At 42.7% G+C, this 20,181-nt stretch overlaps 1 protein-coding gene across 11 annotated transcripts in view; it reads left to right on the top strand.

The window, feature by feature from the left end:
• LOC108931534 (protein-methionine sulfoxide oxidase mical3a-like) overlaps positions 1–20,181 on the top strand; it is a 73,823-nt gene that overhangs the window by 49,524 nt on the left and 4,118 nt on the right. For 3 of the 11 annotated variants that reach the window (XM_018747323.2, XM_018747322.2, XM_018747327.2), the window contains 18 exons: positions 396–582; positions 1,424–1,518; positions 1,865–1,955; positions 4,455–4,650; positions 4,742–5,013; positions 6,329–6,418; positions 7,413–7,538; positions 8,011–8,073; positions 8,771–8,848; positions 8,946–9,059; positions 9,185–9,267; positions 9,359–11,234; positions 11,434–11,516; positions 11,780–11,866; positions 13,973–14,023; positions 14,753–14,860; positions 14,996–15,089; positions 19,098–19,163. In XM_018747323.2, coding sequence (XP_018602839.1) covers positions 396–582; positions 1,424–1,518; positions 1,865–1,955; positions 4,455–4,650; positions 4,742–5,013; positions 6,329–6,418; positions 7,413–7,538; positions 8,011–8,073; positions 8,771–8,848; positions 8,946–9,059; positions 9,185–9,267; positions 9,359–11,234; positions 11,434–11,516; positions 11,780–11,866; positions 13,973–14,023; positions 14,753–14,860; positions 14,996–15,089; positions 19,098–19,163 — 3,760 coding nt within the window. Of the gene's footprint in view, positions 1–395; positions 583–1,423; positions 1,519–1,864; positions 1,956–4,454; positions 4,651–4,741; positions 5,014–6,328; positions 6,419–7,412; positions 7,539–8,010; positions 8,074–8,770; positions 8,849–8,945; positions 9,060–9,184; positions 9,268–9,358; positions 11,235–11,433; positions 11,517–11,779; positions 11,867–13,972; positions 14,024–14,752; positions 14,861–14,995; positions 15,090–16,834; positions 16,886–19,097; positions 19,164–20,181 lie in introns of all 11 variants that reach the window. The other 8 variants (XM_018747325.2, XM_029249687.1, XM_018747328.2 and 5 more) reach the window with 8 other exon arrangements.

Raw genomic sequence — 20,181 nt, forward strand, 5'->3', positions numbered from 1 at the left:
GTGGCAATCTCTGTGTATGTGACTTTTAGTGATCTGATTCTTACTGTTTTGAATGTGTATAAAATAAAATGTGCATTATTTCAGAAACCTTTTATGTCTGTATAATGTGTGTAATGTAAGCGTTTTTTTTTTTGTCTTGCATGTGTAATTGACACAGTGGGGTTTCTTCCGATAGTGTTACAAATTATACGTTCCTCTACCTTCAGTCATTTGTAGAAGTAGGCGGGTAATATTCTGGACCTCAGTGAAGTTCCTGCATGGGGTGTTCTGGGTGTCCTGTTGAGCTGCTTGGCTTTAGATCTGCCCATGCTTGAAGAATCCCACTCGACTGAAGCGTCCTGCCAAAAGAATGCAAACAGGCTCCTCTGACACAGGATGCTGCTATTGTCCCACAGTGCTCCCTGCGCAAAGAGTTCCCCCAGAACGTTGGCGGCAGCGACGTGTGCTTCTTCTGCCACAAGCGCGTCTACGTGATGGAACGCTTGAGTGCTGAGGGCAAGTTCTTCCACCGGAGCTGCTTCATATGCGACTACTGCGGGACCACGCTGCGCCTGTCCTCCTACGCCTTCGATCTTGAGGATGGTGAGTTCTGCACCCTGCTGTTGCAGACCATGGTGGCAAATAAATTGAGTACTGCTGGAAAAGTCACCTGTGACATCAACAACTAGGGCATACCTGGATCCAATTTAACTACTTTTAATTTGTCAGTCTGTATACAGTAGCTATAAGTCTCTATATATGACATGCCTTCCTTTTTCTTCATATGAGCTCAAACAAGTAGCAGTTGACTGACATATAGTGGAAAACCATGAAAAACATCACCTGGACATATTTTGCACTCCTGATTCACAGAGTAGGACTCAAGTGGTGGAATTTCCTTGCTCTATACAGGTGTTTTTAAAATCAGGTCTGTTCCTGTGTTGACCTACAGATTCATTATAATAGGCAGGGTTTTGGACGTCGACTGTATTTGGTGTCACGAGAAGTCCCTGTGATGATTTTCCTCCTGTGTTCTAACAGTGGACATTTTGGGCCACATCTCCCTCTGGAGTTTAATCCCACCAAACAACTGCTTTCCACCCCCCCACCCCTTAGTGCCATGAGGTCCTCGTTGTTTTCCAGGACAAGTGGTGTATTGTTGTTGGTCCTGAAAGGCAGGCTGTTTCCTGTGGCCATGATGGCAGTCCTTGTGTAGGAACAGATGAGCCCCATGTTGTTTACCACTGGTTGGGGGAGTTTGGGCGAGGTTGGTATTGCTTCTAAAGGCCCGCCCTGCACTGCAAGAAGAGTGAGGTTGAATACGCCCACCAATATGTTGCACTCAACCCATCTGAGACGGGCAATCAAGCTTTCAAGTGAGGGCAGATTTTGGGCTGCGCCTTCTGTTCTTCTGTCCTTTTTCACCCTGTTCTGTCTCCTGTAGGGAAATTCTACTGCAAGCCCCATTACTGCTACCGCCTGTCTGGCCAGGCGCAGAGGAAGAGACCAGCTCCAGCTAACACTCCACTTACCATCAAGGTAGGAGAGTTCTCAACATGCAGGCCTTTGCATGCCTGACTGTTGCGCTGCTGTCTTAATATCATTTTTGTACATTTCAGAAATGCTAATATTATTCATCAGCTCATTTTTTTTATACGTTTTCCATTGGAAATATTTGAAAATATTCTACATGTCCACATTGGCTATTAGAAATTGAATGTTTGAGTTTGCAGTATTCAAATGGACCGTATTTTACAATGTGTTCCATCCCTACTTAGCTGGAGTAGAGATTAATAAAAACAGATGTACATGCCAAAGTGCTTTGAATGTCGGGTTGTCCAAAGTTGTGCTTACTCTTCTATGGATATGTCACCTTCTTGTCCAGGAAGACAAGGTTGCTCTGACCACCCCCACTACAGTGGAGTCCCCGGGACGGGTGATGGCTACTGCAGCCCCCAACGATTTGCGGCCCCCAGGTACCCATCTTTTGGCTCCGAACCTGCGTGTGGGGACCTCCCTTCTGTCCCTTCTCCGCGCAGTGTCCTGGAGCTGCCGCTGGGCGATGCTACACCCCCTGGAAGTCCCCTTCTTGTGCTTCTACTGCCTGTACCTCTTCTTCTGTTTCACCCTTAATGTACTCCTCAGTTTTCTGTAGCACTCTTCCTCACATCCTGTCGTCTTGCTTTAGACCCCTGTAAACCTGGCCCCTCTGGCTTGCTGACATGGCTTGTAGTGGGCCTTCCTGATGTTGTACTGTGACAGGGTTGTTTCTTGAAGATGCCGCATCTTGTTCCTTTGCACTGATTAACTGAGCCTTGAAAAAGGTGGCAGCAGTTCAGTGAGTTTAGCGTAGTAGCCAATCCGAATGCACAACCAGTCAAAATGCTGCTGTTTCTGTATCCCAGGCATCCACCAAGTATGAAATGAACCAGCCAGGTGACATTTAAGCAAAGCAATAACTAGTAGCTCTAGGGTAAAGCAGCCCTTTCTAAACATGTCTATTATGTGATAGGTTTCAGCAAATACTCTGATTTCATGAGATGATTGTGCTGCTATACATTTTTTTCCCAATAAAGCAGGTGAATTTTAGTGGTAAGCAGCTGTATTTTGCCTGGCTCTGCTTTTTGAGGAGTGTTATGCTCTGACTGTAATCGGTGGTAACCGCTGGCTGTCCTCGGTGAGCCTTCTACCCCTCTCTGAATAGCCTCGGGTGCCTGTACTGCTGCTTATGATCACTCCTTTTGTGAGCTTTACCTTATCCCCCCCTATCACAGCAGCTTACTATTCCAAGCTGGTGCCTGCATCAGTGCTTGCAATTGGATGAATTATTCGCTTTCTCTAGTCGCTTCCACCAGAATGCATTGCAAAATTGTGCCTGTGTTGGTTTTCCTTCTTTTCTTTACTATAACCCATCATCCCTTCAGCCAACTAACAATATTGTATTTTAAAATGACTTGCATATAGCATGGTTATAGGAAAAAGAGTGACTGGGTTGAATTAGGTAAGAGGTGAAGTGCTATTAATTAGGTTTACTCTTTTTTTTTTTTTTTTTTTTTTTTTTTTTAAACTTAGTTTGTCTCTATAACATTGTTAAAAAAAAGACTGCATTGGTGAACAGTCTCATCTAGTAGAATTTGTACTCTTATACAGTAGTGTAGCATAGCAGATGAGATCAAAATAACCCTTAAGTAATGCAGCGCTTGAATTTTTTTTTTTTAAGGCTTTTGTATATAAGAATTTCCTTTGCATATTTGTGGGAAATGTCAAAACTACCATACTGCCCCAGGGTAAGGCCCAAAACCCATCATGTGTCCTGAGGTTGGAATTTTGGGTTTGGGGTTGTAGTGATGATGGTGTGGTCATGGAGCTCTGATGTACAACAGCACATCTCACTTCCCTTATCATATCTCTTGTGTCCACATCAATGCTCAAACCATGCTCTGTGGCAGCAGTGTCAACTGTGCATGTCCATCTAATCCTTTAAGTGACCATTTCATTTTTTCATTTTTATTAAACTGTAGAGTTCAGAAATATTTCTCTAAGGGCATGTTTGCAAGAGTGCCAGGTTTACTGCCCTCTGCCCCAAGGGAATGTGGCTGAAATGCGTTTAGTGTGAGCCTTTATTTAAAGTAGCTCACAGTTAGGTTAACCGGTGCCATTGTCATCGTCGTCACCCCAAGACACTTTGAAAAGTTCAAAATGGTTAGTCTCACATTAAGAACCATTAAAACACTATGGAAAGACTTGAAGAAAAAAACACACACTAAAACATTATTTTGAGTGAGTTGCTTGGTAGGTTGGGGAAAAGGGCAAGGTACCAAATGCTGAACCTCTGTATATACATTTTGAAGGCATACGTATATATAAATATGTTTGTGAGATGATAAAGTATGGATAATAAAATATCAGATATGTAAATAAATTACTAGACTTGCGTGTTTTTCAGTTTATCAGTAGAGGAAAGTATGGTGAATGTTCCATGCATTGGCTCAGATACTAATCTTTTGCTGCTCTAATCTGTAAACTAAGAGTCTGTTTCTTTCCTGGGCTAAGAAAAGAGTTGACTAGCTCACAGGCTGTCACCTCATTGCAAATCACTACTGTACCATGGTAGGGGGAATGTATTGGGCATTAACCCTTTCTGACCCAAAGCTTAAACTTGTAAGTTGCTTTGGAGAAAAGTGTCAGCCAAATTAATAAATGCATTAAAGTGTTTGTCTTTTTACTGTTTTTTATTTAGAAAATATTGTGATCTAAGTTTGCATTTGGCACTCATGGGACAAAAAGGATGATGTTCTTAGCTACTGGGGAGCTGTGTCTGGGGGTACTTGTTATGGTACAGCGGCGGTTAACGGTCAGCAGGGCAAGATAGGCCAAGAACCTGCTGAATATGACAGTATAGTGTGGTGCTGAGACCCAGAGTATGTTCTCCTGTCACATTCTGTCCACACAACACACACCATCTCCCTCCCCAGTGGCGGAGGTGAATGGGGTGCTGGAGGCCGGCCTGGCCAAGCGGCCCCGTGGCACACCAGAGCGCATCGAGCTGGAGAACTACCACCTGTCCCTGCAGCGGGAGGAGGAGCTGGAGGAGGTGCCCGAGGAGACACTGGCAGAGCACAACCTCAGTAGTGTGCTGGACAAGCCCACTGATGCAGACGAAGGCTCCAGGTCAGAGAGATACACATGTACAATTTACCATAGAACAAGTGCCATCTGTGGAGGCTGAAATGAGAGCTTGTAGCAGTTTTGTATTTTGCAGCAGTTCAGAGTCAGAGATGGAGGGGGAGGATGAAGAGCAGGAGGAGGAGCATGAGATTCTGCACAGCCCTCGGGATACTCAGGGGGCCTCCTGGCTTGAGAGTGGGCAGCTAGCTCCAAATGTGAAGGAAGGGAGTCCGCTAGGAGCAAAGGTGCAGGACAGAGTGGAGGCTGGAGTCGTGGCAGAAGCCCAAGTACAGGAAGTTGATGATGATGAAGAAGAAGAAGAGGAGGAGGAAGATGATGATGATGATGAAGAGGAGTCTAGTGATGGTAAATTCTTGTAATTTTATTATTTTCTTCCAGTTAAGAGCTTGATTTTGGATATTCATGTTTTATTCTTAGCCATGTATTTTGTCCCACTCGTGGTCGCTCCAGAGCTGTAGAGGAGTGCCTTCCCTACTGAAGGTGTTTGCGAGGAAAAGCAGGAAAGGGAATTCTTCATATGATTCATTAACTGCTCCAGTTCCCTGCCAGGGTATTGTGCAGAGAGTTCATGTCCCTCCCCAATCCTTTTCTCTGTCGTTCTTCTCATTTCCACTCCGCTGTGTTTGTTTTCATTTTATGTGTACATTTCAGCGCCACCCTTTTCTGTCTTACAAATACAACAAATGTAGTATATCAAATATGCCTGTTTTGCCACATGAGCTTTTTTTGGGTAATTTATAAGTTTTTATCTTTTAATTAAAAAAATATCTAGTGCACTTATCTCCCATTTTCTGCTCCTAAATTGTTCTGAATATCGAAAAACTAAATATTGAAATTCATTATTACTTTATTTCTTATGGGGGAAAAATTTGCTCCAAACCTATCCCAAGTTCTCCCCATCATCACCATAAATGATGCTTAATGTCATAAGGAAAAGTTGTAACACATTAAATTGAATGTGTAGCAATAACATTAAATACAGAAAAAGGTTTTAAAGTAGAGTGTGTGCAAACTGGCTTAAGGAAGACTGACTGACTGACTGTATTTCACATTTAAATAAATACGAAACATATCACAGTAGTGTAAAACAGGATGTAGATGCCAACATGTGAGTACATAGGTGATACTATATACTGTCCAGACTGAGAGCATGGGTACATGGTTCGCACAATGCAGTTCATCTCTGTCTGTCTCACCAGCTGCCTAGCACAATATTAAAATGCGGTTTCAGTTTGTGGCGCACTGAATTTCACAGGTTTGAGCTTAATGTCATGGAGTGGATAAGTGAAAATCAGAACCAATTAATGATAAGTGGCATTAATTGGGCACCACTGGGTATCGGAACACCAAATAATAGGGGATGAGTGCATTACTGGGAAGCCAATGACTAAATGTCTTCATGCTATTTGTAGCTTATGGACTTCTCCTAAATTCTGTTTTGATGGGATCTTATAGTGTTTCTGCATCTTTCACTGTCCAACCTACTTTCTCTTGTGATGTTTTGCCACCCTTTTCCTCTGTTGGAGTCTCTTGTACCCTGTTGTACTGTTGTCTTACTCTTTCCCTGCCTCTCTGCTCCCTCCATGCGTCCGTCCTTCACCTGCCCTCCACTGTCTGCTCGTGTGGGTAATTATTGGGGCATCGTGTTCCCCCCCGGCAGAGGGGGAATACTGCCCTTGGGAGACAGAACTACACTCGGGCCTCTGGCTTGAGAACCTCAAAGATGAAGAGGACATGGGTACTTTCAAAGGTAGTTCTGGTAGTGGATGGGCCCTCACCTTGATCTCACTGCTAGTGACAGATCTCAAAGGCTAAAAGGCTAAACTCACTTTTTTCTGACCAACCCCATTTTTTTTCTGACAGCTTTTTTGATGCTTCTGATTTCTTCTTTTTGGCATATGTTGTTCTCTGAAATTGCTAATATTTGATCCTATGTTTTGTGATTTGCTGAATTTGCTGCATGTGGTTGAAATGGGGGAAAATGCTTGCACAGCTAACACCGTTTGATGTGAGGGTGTTCTTTCAGTTAATTTAGATGATACGTGTAAATTCTGAACGGCCTCAAAGGCCCTTTTTTGGTCCTTTAACTACTTGAAAGACTTGATATCCCCAGTTCTTCCCATCCCTGTAGTTCTGCTTGAAACCAGGTTCTCTACTTTATAACCTTTGTGCCATGCTGCCAGAGCTGCTCTAATAGTTCCATCTTTTTTAAAAATTGGAGGAAAAGAGAACCATTCATTTCATTTTATCCTGCTGCATGTCAGCAAGTAACGGAGATTCCTCCTCTCTAGATACGCTTTTCAGGCATCATATATGGGACAGCTGGTAGCATAGTGCTTAGAACTGCTGCCTTTGGACCAAAGGTCACAGGTCCGATACAAGGAATGTGTTGTAAGTTTGTGTACTGTAAACTTCATGAGTGATACAGTATTTCCTCATCCTTGACTTGAGTGCCTCATCAGCTTCCTGTCTGCTCCACTACTATTTTGTAGGTGGCAATCTTTTTCTATTCTGACTTGTTATGCTTTAACTTGTCCCATACCTTCTTTCCTCCCTTCTCTCTTCCCATGTCCTTTCCCTCGCTTTCTTTACTCTCCTTTTTCTCTGGGATGGCTGTGTACCATTCTTGTTCTTTTCACAATATATACACACACACACACACACACACACACACACATGACAAAACCAAAATGCTGCCTTCGTCTCCTGAAACGCACATGCCCAAAATGCCCCGGAACTTGCAGCCAGGAACCTACGCATCCAGCAAGCTCTTGATCCTGTTGACCCCCTCACTATCCAGCACAAGGGGCAGGAGGAAGGGCGTGAAGAGGCTTCTCCTGCCCCAGGGTCCCAGTCGTCCCCTACCGCAGGTAACACTGCAGGCTGATGCAGTCCCTCAAGTTGCAGCGGGGTTCTCACCCCACTAATGGTGCTCCACCCCAAATGTCCCACACTAACTTCTTCTTTTTGTTAGCTCATGCAATTATTTTTGTTGGTTCATGCAATTATTTTCCAATTTATTTCAGCTCATTTCTGTTTTAGTGTTTCTGTATCCTGCAGCTTTTCAGATGTGCTTTTTTGGATTTAGAGGGGTGAGAAGAGTGGCAGGATAGGGGTTGGTCATAGATGTCCATGCTGTTCTGATCAGAATCACCTGTCCAGAAACATGCTTGCCTCCTTGTTTGATGTTTGTTTTCTGTGTCACGTTACCTTCTGCTTGTAATTTTCATACTTCATTTTAAATTTTTCCTTAATTTTTGTTTTCCATGTGTCGTTTAATTTCTGGCCTTGTTTTGCCCTATGATTTTTCCACTGTTCTGTGTCTGTTTTGTTTGGATGTAGCCCCTGCCCCCTCATCCTCCCGTCATGAGGCCGTGAGAGCCTGGTTGGAGTCGATCTCTGGAGGTAGCACTGCGTGACCCATGTTCAGTTTCTCCCCCCACCCTTTTTATGCCTGCTGCTGTTTCTCTGCCTGAGCGAGACAGCGTATGCATGTGTGCTGCACCTATGGGATACCCAAACGTCTAAGGCTGAAGCCTGCACATTTGGGTTCATTATCCAGGCTGTTTCATACACCTTAAATCCAATGCCCAGCAGAGAATGTCTCACACTCTGAGAATCCAGATGCTTGACTATTATTTTAACTGTAAGATGTGGCATTGAAGGGGTCACAGGTCACGCCTGGCTTTGCATGCGCAGTGATGTACTAGGATGCAAACGTGGATAACCTGGCATAAACATGGATTTTCCTGCTTACAGTTTTTATTTCAGCTTATATCAGGAAAGAGGGAAAGCTTTTTCCATGTGCACATATTTCATTTGCTGCTGAATGAGTATTATTCATTTTTCTAACTGTTTATCATTTATGGCTTTTCTGTTCGCTCTTTGTGACTAAAAGTTAAGAAATTATGATGTCAGTGAAATGCTTTTTTTGGGCCATTTTCATTTCCTGCTTTGTTGCCCCAAGCTTTTTTTCTCCTTTTGCCCTAGCAATGGGGTGGTAGTTAGGACTTTAGGGCAGTTAATGTTAAGGTCTCTGGTTTGCTATTAATATCGATGTTCATTGGGCTCACACGGGTGGTGTTTTTCTTGTGATCCCCAGAACCCTGTGATGAGGATGAAGACCTGGAAGCAGAGGCTGGGAGCTGTGATATGGATGCTGTCCCTGACCTGTTAGAGGGTATGACTGCATTTTCTTGTTAAAACATTTTATGTCTACTTAAGACATGCTGAGTGGCCTACAGACATTTCAGGGCAACAATACTCTGTGATTTCAGAGGACATCCCGTCAGATGCTGAGGCAGAGGCTCGCTTGCACATCCTGCAGGCCAGAGAGCCCGTACAGGAAGATGAGGAAAAGTCTGAGAGCCATGACCGGGTCTCTAGTCTGGGTAAGCTTGCCTTGTTTCATTCATGCTCCTTCTAAACCAAGTAGTACAAAACCATGCAATGTATACACATTACTGGTATACTGTACTAGCTAAAATTCACTTTCTTGTTTCTTCCTCCTTTTCAGTTCCATCCTCCATCAGTCCAATGGAGACGGTTGGTGCTGGCATCCCTCCACCGGTAGAACATGTATGGGAGCCTGAGGCTCTGGTATGCACATTATTTCAAACCAGTGCACTCATTGGGGTTCTTGGTGAAGTTTTTGAAATTGAATGGATACAAATATTCCTCTTTATTCCAGGCATCATGTGAATATCAGTCACCGTCCAGTCTGGTGAAGTCCCCTGGCATGCACTTTTTCCCTGAGCCACATGTGGAGAATAAAGTCAAACAAGAGAGCACCTTACAAGCTCAGGACACTATGGGCCCTGCCTCTCCTGACTCTCCTCTTGCACCGGTGCCTCTTGTCTGCTTGCAGCCTGAGCTGCAGCTGGAAACAGTTGCTCCAAAATCACCAATCAGAAGCCAATCCTTCACCTGCTCCCCACCCAGTAATCCCCTCTCTCCTGTCTGCTCCCAGCCCCTGCCCTGTGAGGCATCCTCCATTGCACTCTCCTCGGACTCCCCTGTACAGGGCCAGCCTGGGCCTGCTGTGGCTTCCACACCACTGGCCAAGTCTCCCCCAGGAAACAACACCAAGGTAAACCGTTTGCTGGAGTCCGCAGAGCAAACACCTGTCAAAAAGGCAGATCTCATCGAAGAGTTCTGGATGAAGAGTGCAGAGATAAGGAAGAGCCTGGGCCTCACCCCTCTAGAGAGAAGCAGAGGGCCCGAAAGGATTGTAATGGCCCCCACCTCTGACTTGCTGTCCCCTAAAGTCAACACCCCCCAAGACTTGCCGGAAGAGCTGAAACCTGTATTCAGTGGGCGTGCTGTTATCCGAAGGCTAAACATTACAGTGGAAGGCCAGGTCGTCTCACCTCCGGACAAAGAGCCCAAGAGTACTAGCTCAGATAAGAGGGACCTCAGCAGCAGCTCTGGCCTTGGCCTCAATGGCAGCCTGCCCACCAGCCAGACTTTCAACACCTCTGATTCCACCATGCTGACTCCACCCTCTAGTCCGCCCCCGCCTCCACCCAACGAGGAACCGGCTATGCTCAGTGACACAAGCCATGTTTCTTGGGACAGAAAACCTGAGCCTGTTGAGCCACCTGAAGATTCCACACAGAGCCCAGCTTCATCCCCATCCCCAGCACCTGCCCCAGTGGAAGTTCAGGCTGCTGCAGTTCCTGTTCCAGCACCTAGGACTATACCTGTGTCTGCTGTCATCCTGAGACGGGAGACCAGCAAACCTCGACAGGATGAGAAACGCAAGTCATTTGTGGAGAGTGTTGAGGAGATACCATTTGCAGATGATGTGGATGACACTTATGATTACCGCACTCCTGACAACAGCCTGCAAGAGAAATTCTACACCCCTCCTACCAGCAAACCCCAGAGGGAGAGACCCCCTCTCCATCTCGCCCTGGCCATGGAGAATGGTAAGCCCAATATTCCCAGAAGGCACAGAGACGTGTCTGAGTTCTCTCCAGAGGCCAAGGAGATTGCAGAGGAGCGAATGCGAGCCAGGGAGAAAAATGTAAAAAGCCAGGCCCTCAAAGAAGCTATGGCTAAACAGATTTCAAAGATGAAGGAATTGGACTCTCCCAAAGGGTCATCCAAAGTGGCATGGAATGTCTCTTCTGAGTCATCTGCTAAAAATGAAAAACCATCCGTGAATGTGACCCCTCCAAAAACGTCAGCCCTTAAAGCTCAGGAAGCCCGAAAACATGCAGAGACGCTTCCAGAGAGGTTCTTCAGCAGTCACAGCAGCCGGAGTCTGGAGGGCTCTGCAGCCTCTTCAGAGGGATCCACAGGTTGCAAGAGCAAGAAGCGCAGCTCCCTGTTCTCTCCACGCAAGAGCAAAAAAGAGAAGAAAGTAAAAAGCGAAGGCCGAACCTCTGAAAAAAATGGACAGGAGGACTTGCCCAAGCACAAGTCCCTCTGGAAAACAGTTTTTGCTGGTTATAAGAAGGAGAAGAAGAAGAAAGATGACAAGTCGTGGCCCAGCACACCTTCTAGTGTGACAACTGTGGATTCTGGGAAGAAGAGAACCTCACCCCTTGGAAGGTCTTCAGGTGAGAGAAGGGTCCCCGTTTTTCAGTCTTAATCCAAAGTGTTGGATCCGGTAACCTCAGGTGTCCTTTCTGGATTTACACACGGAGACACATCACTTCTTGCTGTCTGTGGATTTGTCTCATGTTAACATATCCTGTTGGAACTTGTCCCTCAAAATGTTGTGGATCTCCAAGTATTTCTCTTTGTATGTGTCTGCAGATCTTAACTTGAGACGAAATCTTAGCTTCTCTGAAGACTCTGACCTGTCCTGTGATGATGTGCTGGAGAGGTCTAAAGCAGATGTAAGTTCTTCCCTTACATGGAGTGACCCAGACATTCCAGTTCAATCCAAATACTCTTGTCTTAGTTTTATAGGCCCAAGTATATTTCAGCAGAAAATTTAGGTGGTATTGGTAAAGTACTTAATTGGTTAATTGCATTTAGTTAGTAAAGCTCATACAGATATTGAATACTGTCTCAGAATAGAATAGAACAGACTGGCTTTGCATCTTCAGAGGTAATGCTTGCACCAGTTTGGAGACCCTGATTACTTTTGCATTTTTAGCTTCGTCTTGACATCTTTGACCTGGTGTCAAACCTTCACAAGGACATGATAAAGGAGGAGGAGGAGGTAGTGCCACCTAAGGAGGAGGTATCAACTGCTGGTAGTTTAAGGCCTCTGTGTTTCCAGCAACACACTGAAATTCTTGTGTTTCAACAACACTCAGTTAACATGTCTGAGATCTTGGGTTTCTTTGCAGTGGCTGTACTAATGGTTTTTAATGGAGAGAAAAAAAATCTACAGGCTTGTCCATTTTCTCTTAGTGTAAGACCTCCATCCATTGGCCTTTTCTCTTTCTATGGGTTTTTTTTTTTTTTTTTTTTTAAAAATAAAAAATCTGTCATTCCTCAGTGTGTAAGTGGATGCTTGACCATTCTTGACCGCTTCTGGGGATTTTACTACTTGAAAGAAACACAGTCAGGAAACATTTATACAAATTATACATCGAAATTGAATTTCATTAACTCTTTCTCAATCAGTGTCATTTGTCCTGTGCACTGAATGGATTTTCAATGGTGTTTTCTTCAAAGTTCCATTTTCATCTCACACACTTCTACAGCGTTTGTCTTCTCAGCTCGTGTCTTGTGTTTTGTGTCAGTGATCAGTAATAAGATGCACGTTTATAAGATCAATTAGTCACTAACCTGTATAGAATAGGAAATTGTGCAGAGGAGGTATTATTTTCAGCTGTTAGTGTGTTGCTCAAAATTACTGCAAATAATCAAATAAAAAGTCTCAAGTATTTTTTTTTTTTTTTTTTAAACTATTGCTATATCCCAAGATTTTTTATAAACTGAGGGAGATAAGTGGTGATAAAGCTGAAAGTGGCCTGAAGGTGGTGAATATTTGACATGTTTATGGAATTGATACATCAGGAGCATTGAATGGAAGGTTGTGAAGATATTTACATTTACTGAAAATAAATGTCAAGTCACCCCTAGCTTTGAGGTTTTTACAAAACTTAACCTATTAAGTGAAGGGACATCTGTTTTTCAGCTTTTTTTTTTTTTTTTTTAATTAAAAATGTCATTTTGTGCTAAGTTAGTGAGTCCCTGTTGTGTTCAAAAATTGAGGACCTAATGAGTGGTTTTTAATTTCTTTTGGAAAATTTTTTTAAATTTAATTTAGTTTTGCTGCTGAAGTAAATCGTACTAAGGATAATTTATATGCACAATGAGAGTAAACATTTACTTAGTATAGTGATTCCAGTTAACTACGGACTGAATTTTAGATGGATATTTCACAAGTTATTTCTGTTGTGTTGCTCTGTACGTGTGTGGATGTGGTGATACTAGATTGGCTAATAACAGTGGAATCCAAAGCCACAGGCCTGAATTTATTATAATGTATAATATTACGTGTACATGACTGGTCACCATGTGGACTACTGTAGTTACACGTGACTGGTACATGTGGCACAGCAGCATCATGCAGCAGACACCGGGCTGTGCCATATATATAAAAATTTCTGCTTGTTTGGATTTTTTTCGTATAAGCTTTACAGCTGGACTGCACAAATTACAAAGTTCCAAGTTTGTGTGACAATGTTCATACTTGAATGAAAGATTCTTTATTACGTTGCATTGTGGATATCCAAAAATCCAGGATCTAATCTGTGATTGAGTCAGTGCTTTACTCAGCAAACCTAAAAGGGGTTCTGTCATGCCTGTCTGCTTCAGTACTTCTGTACTTTTTAAATTAAGTATAAAAATTCATTTGAGGAAATGGGACATTTTAGATTTTTTTTTTTTCGTGTTTGTCTGGTTGTAGAGCTGATGAGTTTTCATCAATTTGCCCGTCAGTGTTAGATGCTAGATGTAATTTTAGTTGGTGTTTTGTGTCCCATGTATGATTCCCAAGTTTGTGAAGCTTATGTTCTAAGGACTACAGTATAAACTCCCAAAAGGGGGGGCATAATGTGTTAGAAATTTCGGGAACTTCCAAGTTTATGGTCTTCTGCCTTGTGAAGACCTGTTTTCCTTACTGAGAGTCATGATTTTTTTCTTAAGTGGAATACTTTATCGTAATGATGTCACAAACAAATCTGCAAACAGATCTGCTTATTTGTTTATGTTGATAAGACATTTTAATTGTTGACTTTATCTTGATTTTTAACATTTCATTAATTCATTTAATCACACCATTTGTTTTGTGTTCTGTTTCCCCTGTGTATGTCCTGTGTGTTTTCTCCCCAAGTCCGTTTATGTCCCTCACGCCCTGGCGTTCAAGCGAGGGTACGCCATAAAGGTAGTGTGCGCATTCCCATTGGTTCATATGCCCCCACGCATGCACCGCTGAGGTATCTGGCTGCTCCTCTCTCTCGGGTGAACATGTTCACCCCACCATCACGTTACTAACCACCTTTCTGCTGCTGCATGCCAAGCACCTATCACAGTGCCACCTGTCTGCAGAGAGGTTTTGGCGCTGAGGCACAGTCGTGGGTCCCCTGCCTCTTCGGTCCCCACAGTTAAGCCCTTCACGGGTCCTGGGCATCGTCATGGTTGGATGCTACTGCGGTTTTTGATGCTTCTCTGCTTTACAGCCCATTCCCACACCTTTCTTGCTTTTTAACGTTTTTTCAAACTTTAATGTGGGGCCAAGGCTGAGATTTTACCTTTGATCAACTGTTTGGAAAGTTTTATATTCATATGTTTCATAGTTAATTTTTTTCATTTTTAAGGTAATGTTATTTAAATATTAACTCTTTTCTTTTCATTACCAAGAGCTATGTGTTTCTTTAGAAAATGTGGATTCCCCCCCCCCGTTCTTTTGGGTGTGTAATGTATCTTAGTTCTGTGGTGTTTTGTAGAGATCTACTCAGTTATGGGTGTCTAGATTTCATTGGAGTCCTACTGGGTAACTAAGCTTTTGAAATTGATAAATGTAGGCGTTTTGTATGTTGTGGCACGCTGGAGTCGAAGGGCCTTGACTCTCACAGGCTTGCTAATGGCCTTTGTTTCTGGTGTGTCTTTCTAGAAAAAGTACACGGAGGAAGAGCTAAATGCCAAACTGACACGGAGGGTGCAGAAAGCAGCTCGCCGACAGGCCAAACAGGAGGAGCTGAAAAGACTGCACAGAGCCCAGGTACTCATGCCATTGTGGTAATGGATAGTATTTCTGCACAAGCAAATGTCATCAAGAGAGCAGGCTTATTCTGGTGTAGTGCAACCATGCTTGAGTGCAGTTCTGTTAAACTTATGAATGTGTGATCACCCCCAGATCATCCAGAGGCAGCTGGAGCAGGTGGAGGAGAAGCAGAGGCAGCTGGAGGAGAGGGGCGTGGCTGTGGAGAAGGCGCTCCGGGGAGAAGCAGGTACCCTTTGCTTCCTGTCATCCTTCCTGTTGTGTTAAAAGGGTTTAATCCAGAGCCCTGCTGTGGTCTCTGACTGAGAGGAGAACCACAGCAGGGATGCAGCGTTACCACACCTCCGACAGAGCACTGGTACCTTAGACAAGCACTCTGTGCTTACGTTTAATATCTCTGTTCACGCTCTTATGTAGCACTTATATTTCTGAACCTTCAGGACAAGGGACTATCACAGACATTATAAATTCAACTGAAGGAGATGACATACTGTTGCCATTTCTATATAGATTCTGCTTTATATTCAGTTTTTATTATTTTGATGTGAATATTGGACAAGTGGGATTTAACTCATGCCAGTAGTTGAGCAAAAAACATAATATGGACATATTAGAAATTACTCTGGAGCCACGAGGGACTGAAAGAGACTATTTGCTGTTATAAATTCATAAGGATGCGTGGGCGCGCACACACACACACACACACACACACACACACACACACACTTTCTGAACCGCTTGTCCCATACGGGGTCGCGGGGAACTGGAGCCCAACCTGGCAACTCAGGGCGTAAGCCTGTAGGGGGAGGGGACACACCCAGGACGGGACGCCAGTCCGTCGCAAGGCACCCCAAGTGGGACACAAACCCCAGACCCACCGGAGAGCAGGACCTGGTCCAACCCACTGCGCCACCGCACCCCACCCAGAAGGATGCAATTTAAGGAAAATTTTCAGTTTAAAATGCAGCATCGTACAGTACCTAGATCCATTAAAAACTATCCAAAATAGTGCAGTGTGTTTTATCAATAAAGCACTGTCTAAAATGAGTATTTTAATCCTAATAAACATTTTAAAATATGTTCTATGCATGAGACTCTTGTCCATGATTATCAGATGGATTATTTAAATGAAAGTTCATCTATATATTGAACACAGTTCAGTGTCCAGTGTGAAGATGCCTTTAACTTTTCAACTTTTACTCTTTTAAAGGATTGTGTAAAGGGTCATATAATAGTGCAAAAGAACATAAAGAAGATCAGGTATTAAAACATATTGTAGCTGTTGGAGAGGTTGTCCCATTTGTGTTCATACTTCAAAACATAACTGTTGTCGGTGTTGTCTTTTCCACCGCTGACTGAACAGCATGTTTTACAGTGTGGGGAAACAGCCTTGCTTTGAGAAACATTGTGTGTTCTTACACTTTGAATGTACGTGTTCACGCTGATCACACTAATCAGAACTTTTATTTTCTAAAGAATCATTACATATCAACACGTGTCAAGTTGACACGTTTGGAGATAGAAGAGGGTAGACTAAAACATTTGTTGTTTTTAAGTAACTGTTCAGTAGTTGAATATCTCCCATTTCACAGCTACAAGAGAGTGTAATGCAGGACAAAGAGCAACCCATACTCTTAATATTTTCACGTTAACATGGCTACCCAATATTCCAGAATGATTTCCTTAGATGTATGGTGGTTCAGGATAGAAAATCCAGAATGTCGTACTGTCCCATACACAAAGTCCACCCACAAAAATACGTGCACAGAGCCAGTCACAGCACGATGCTAATTTGTGCACAGTAATCATCTTGTTTTGGTAGTAAGCAGCATGTGTATTAGCAGTGAGTGTTGTTGACCTGTAAATGCAGTGTGTGCGCGCATGTGTGTAACAGCGCATGCCTTATTTCTTTCATATGATGAAGCCCGCCAGGGGCCGTGTGCAATAACTGTCTCTAATATATCCCTGTTGTAGACTATTGGGGAGAGTCTAATTACAGTGAAATCCTGGACTTGCATCTGGGCGGTATGTATTTCAAGCCTGTCGCTCCAAACTAACAGCTGATTCTGCTCACTTCCTCTACACAACCAGTGTCTTTTGTCTTTTCTGTAGTCTGCTGCTATGCTGGCATTCCCACACTTTCCAGTTCAGTTCACTGGCCACAGCGCTGTGCCCTGGAATTAGCTTCTTGTTAGAGAGCTTGCTGCAATTTTAGGTGTGTATATACCAAGGTATACACGTGTTCTGTGTACACACTTGGGTATACATGTAATGCATGTATGCATTTGTGTGTACTGTATATGTTCATGTATGAATTATTTGCAGATCAGTGTATTTCAAAATATCAAATTTTAATTACTTTATGTAAAATAGACAAAATCCTTGAAACAAATTTTGAATTAGGTTAATTTTCACCTCTAGTTAAAAGATCGAATTGAAGAGAGTATTTCGTGGCCATCATCTTGTCTATTTTTTTGTAAACGAGTTTGATTTTGGCAAATATTTAGTTTTATTTAGAAAGTGAATCATGCGTTAGAACTGGAAAGTGCAGTAAAGTCCTTCTTGAATCCCGCTAAAGTCCAACTCATAGAGAATACCACTTAATTTTGCCTCTTAATCTCACTAAACTCCTCCCCCTTAGAGAATCCCAATAAACTCCTCCTCTTCCCAGACAATCTGAATAAGCTCCTCCCCTTAGTGCTTTGCTCTAGTATGCTTCTCTAGCCTCTGCTCTGGTACTGCTGACTGCACCATACCTGCTCAGTTGCATTTAAAACCTGTGTCTGTGTTCAGGCGTGGCGTCAAATAACCAGATCCCAATGCTATGATGTAGCGGTTTGGCTCAGTATTTTTTCTTTTGTCTGCCTGATCTTAGCACGTGAACTTGAAAACATGAAACTGCTTCAATCAGTTTAAAGTGATATAACCGTGTGTTTGCATACCACACTTTGATTTTGTTAATTTCTCACTGTAAGTGGGAATGAAATAGGACTGGTAATATAGCTGATTTCTACTGAATTATTGCTAAATGTAGCATTTGTGATACAGTATTGTAGTGACATTAATATTTGAATTTTTGAGAATTTTTGCACTTTAAGAATGGACTTCGTTATATATAAATGAATTTACGTGTTAACAGGAAGAATTAAAGAAAATGATCAGCAAAGGCAGCTGTTAGGAAGTGATAGGAAAGATGCTCAGGTGCATGTGTTTGGAAAAACATCACCATGATTCTTCATAAATTTTGGTGTGTGCTTACGTTTAAGTATGTTTGTATGTATGTGTTTCCATTTAGAGTGCTCTTCTGTAAAGACTGAACTGGGTGTTTACTGTGGTGTAAGACCTGGAGGGGTAATGGTCTTTGAGACTTTTTTTAATGTCTTGTTGGTAATATCGCCATCCATTCTTTAAAGAAGCCTTAAATTTGGGGATGCTTTGCAATTTCCACTGTTCCTCTAGACACAAGTATATTACTACTGGGACATTAAACTATGCAGGATTATACTGTAGATATGTGCTTAGTAACATACCCACACACAGATCTGAAAATACTTTTAACATCATCCTCTGTGATAGTCCCTTGTGTTAACTACCACATTCCCAAAATCCAACTTTCACTGTTACAGTTCAAAACATATAGTCTTCTGTTTGTATAACTGTTGTTGCACACCCTTCAGTTTCAGTTTTTTTTTAATTTTATTTCATAGGTGATGTTCTGTTTAATTTCTAATTTCATAAAGGAGTAAATGAAATAACTGTCTTCAAGGCAAAAATCTAGAGGTGTTCATAATGGAAACCATTTTGGGAAATGCATAATAATGAATTAAATAATCCTATCCCTTGGCTGGGTATCACACTGAATAACGGGGAATACTTTGCGTTACCCAGTGAATAGTAAAGCGAGTCCGTGTCAAGGTACTCCATACCCTCAAGTCCTTCAGCCCCCCCCCCCCCCCATTTTTTTACACCACCTTATTCTCTCTCCGTACAAAGGAGCTTTCCGGGTGACCTTTCCTTCTCGCACTTAATGCTTTAAATTCACCCAGTAGTTATCTCGCTGTTGTAGTTGATATTTCTCCTCACTTTCTTCATTTCCTCTCACTTTTGTTCCTCCCTTTGTCCTCCCTCACCCCAACTTTGTCGTGTACGCTCTGTGCCACCGTGTCTGTCGCATCTCTCTGCCCCACCCTCTCGGTACCATCCCCCTCTGGTGAACTATTTCCCCGTATTGTGGAAGTTGAGCCCAATGTGGGGACCCCTCGCCGAAGACCTATCTCCTTCTGTCCATGCTGTATCCCTGAAGGTAACGTAGCCCCGCCTCTCCTGCTGTTGGATGCAGCAGGGTCATTGTGGCAACTGGGCAGCACCTGGAGAGCACAAGTCCTTCCTCTCTTCTCCCTGGATTCCATATCCCATCTATCCTCATGTTTGACAAGGAATAGTAGATTTTCCCAGGATTTGATAATTCTATAACCCATAATAGCATATGATTGCTGAAGACACATACGTTTACTCAGATACTGGGGGAGACATACTTTCAGTGTTTGACAATGTAGGTAGTTTTGTTTCAGAATACAGGCTTCCCTCTAATAATAATTGCTCATATTATGAAAATTAGTACTTAGAAGCATGTAAAATTTATACCCTAAAATTTGCATAAGGTGCTGTCAACTGGTACTTGAGACTACTTTACATGAATTGAAATTTCAATACAAAATGAAAGTCTTGGTGTTCTTGAACACCACACAAGATAAGCAGCTACCGCCCTGTGTGGATTTGGCTTCTAATGTGCGCCTTATTTGTCTCGTAGACAAGTGCCTCTGTGTGTTTTAATTGTAGTGTAAAAATTTAATCTGTCTTAATAAAGACAAAAAAGTTTAAAAATGCTAAAATACATTGAAAAGGCCAAGGAGAAGAACACTGACCTGTTAAAAATTTGAAGTGATGAAACATGAGTTTTTTCCTTAGTATTCATTTATTGCAAATGTTTATGAATAGGTGAGCACAGAGGGGTTATGAGGGTTACAAATGACTACAGTAATTATTGTTTAAGAACTGCCTTGTTAGGTAGTGTTATCAAAGCTGGATAATGATAAACACCTCTTGTTACAGTAGAAATAAGGCAGCAGGTTGTAGTATTCAGATCTGAAGGCTGCTGGTGTGAAACACACCTACTTCTGTAGTGCCCTTGCCCTATCAAGATACTAATGAATGAACTAAATGAATGCATGTATTAGCATTTTAAAAGTTACAGCAATACAAAATACAAAAACAAAAGATTACATCACTGCATTACAGCATTTAAAAAATTAAAACATCAG

The sequence above is a fragment of the Scleropages formosus genome, chromosome 2 (assembly GCF_900964775.1).
Source record: "Scleropages formosus chromosome 2, fSclFor1.1, whole genome shotgun sequence".
NCBI lineage: Eukaryota > Metazoa > Chordata > Actinopteri > Osteoglossiformes > Osteoglossidae > Scleropages > Scleropages formosus.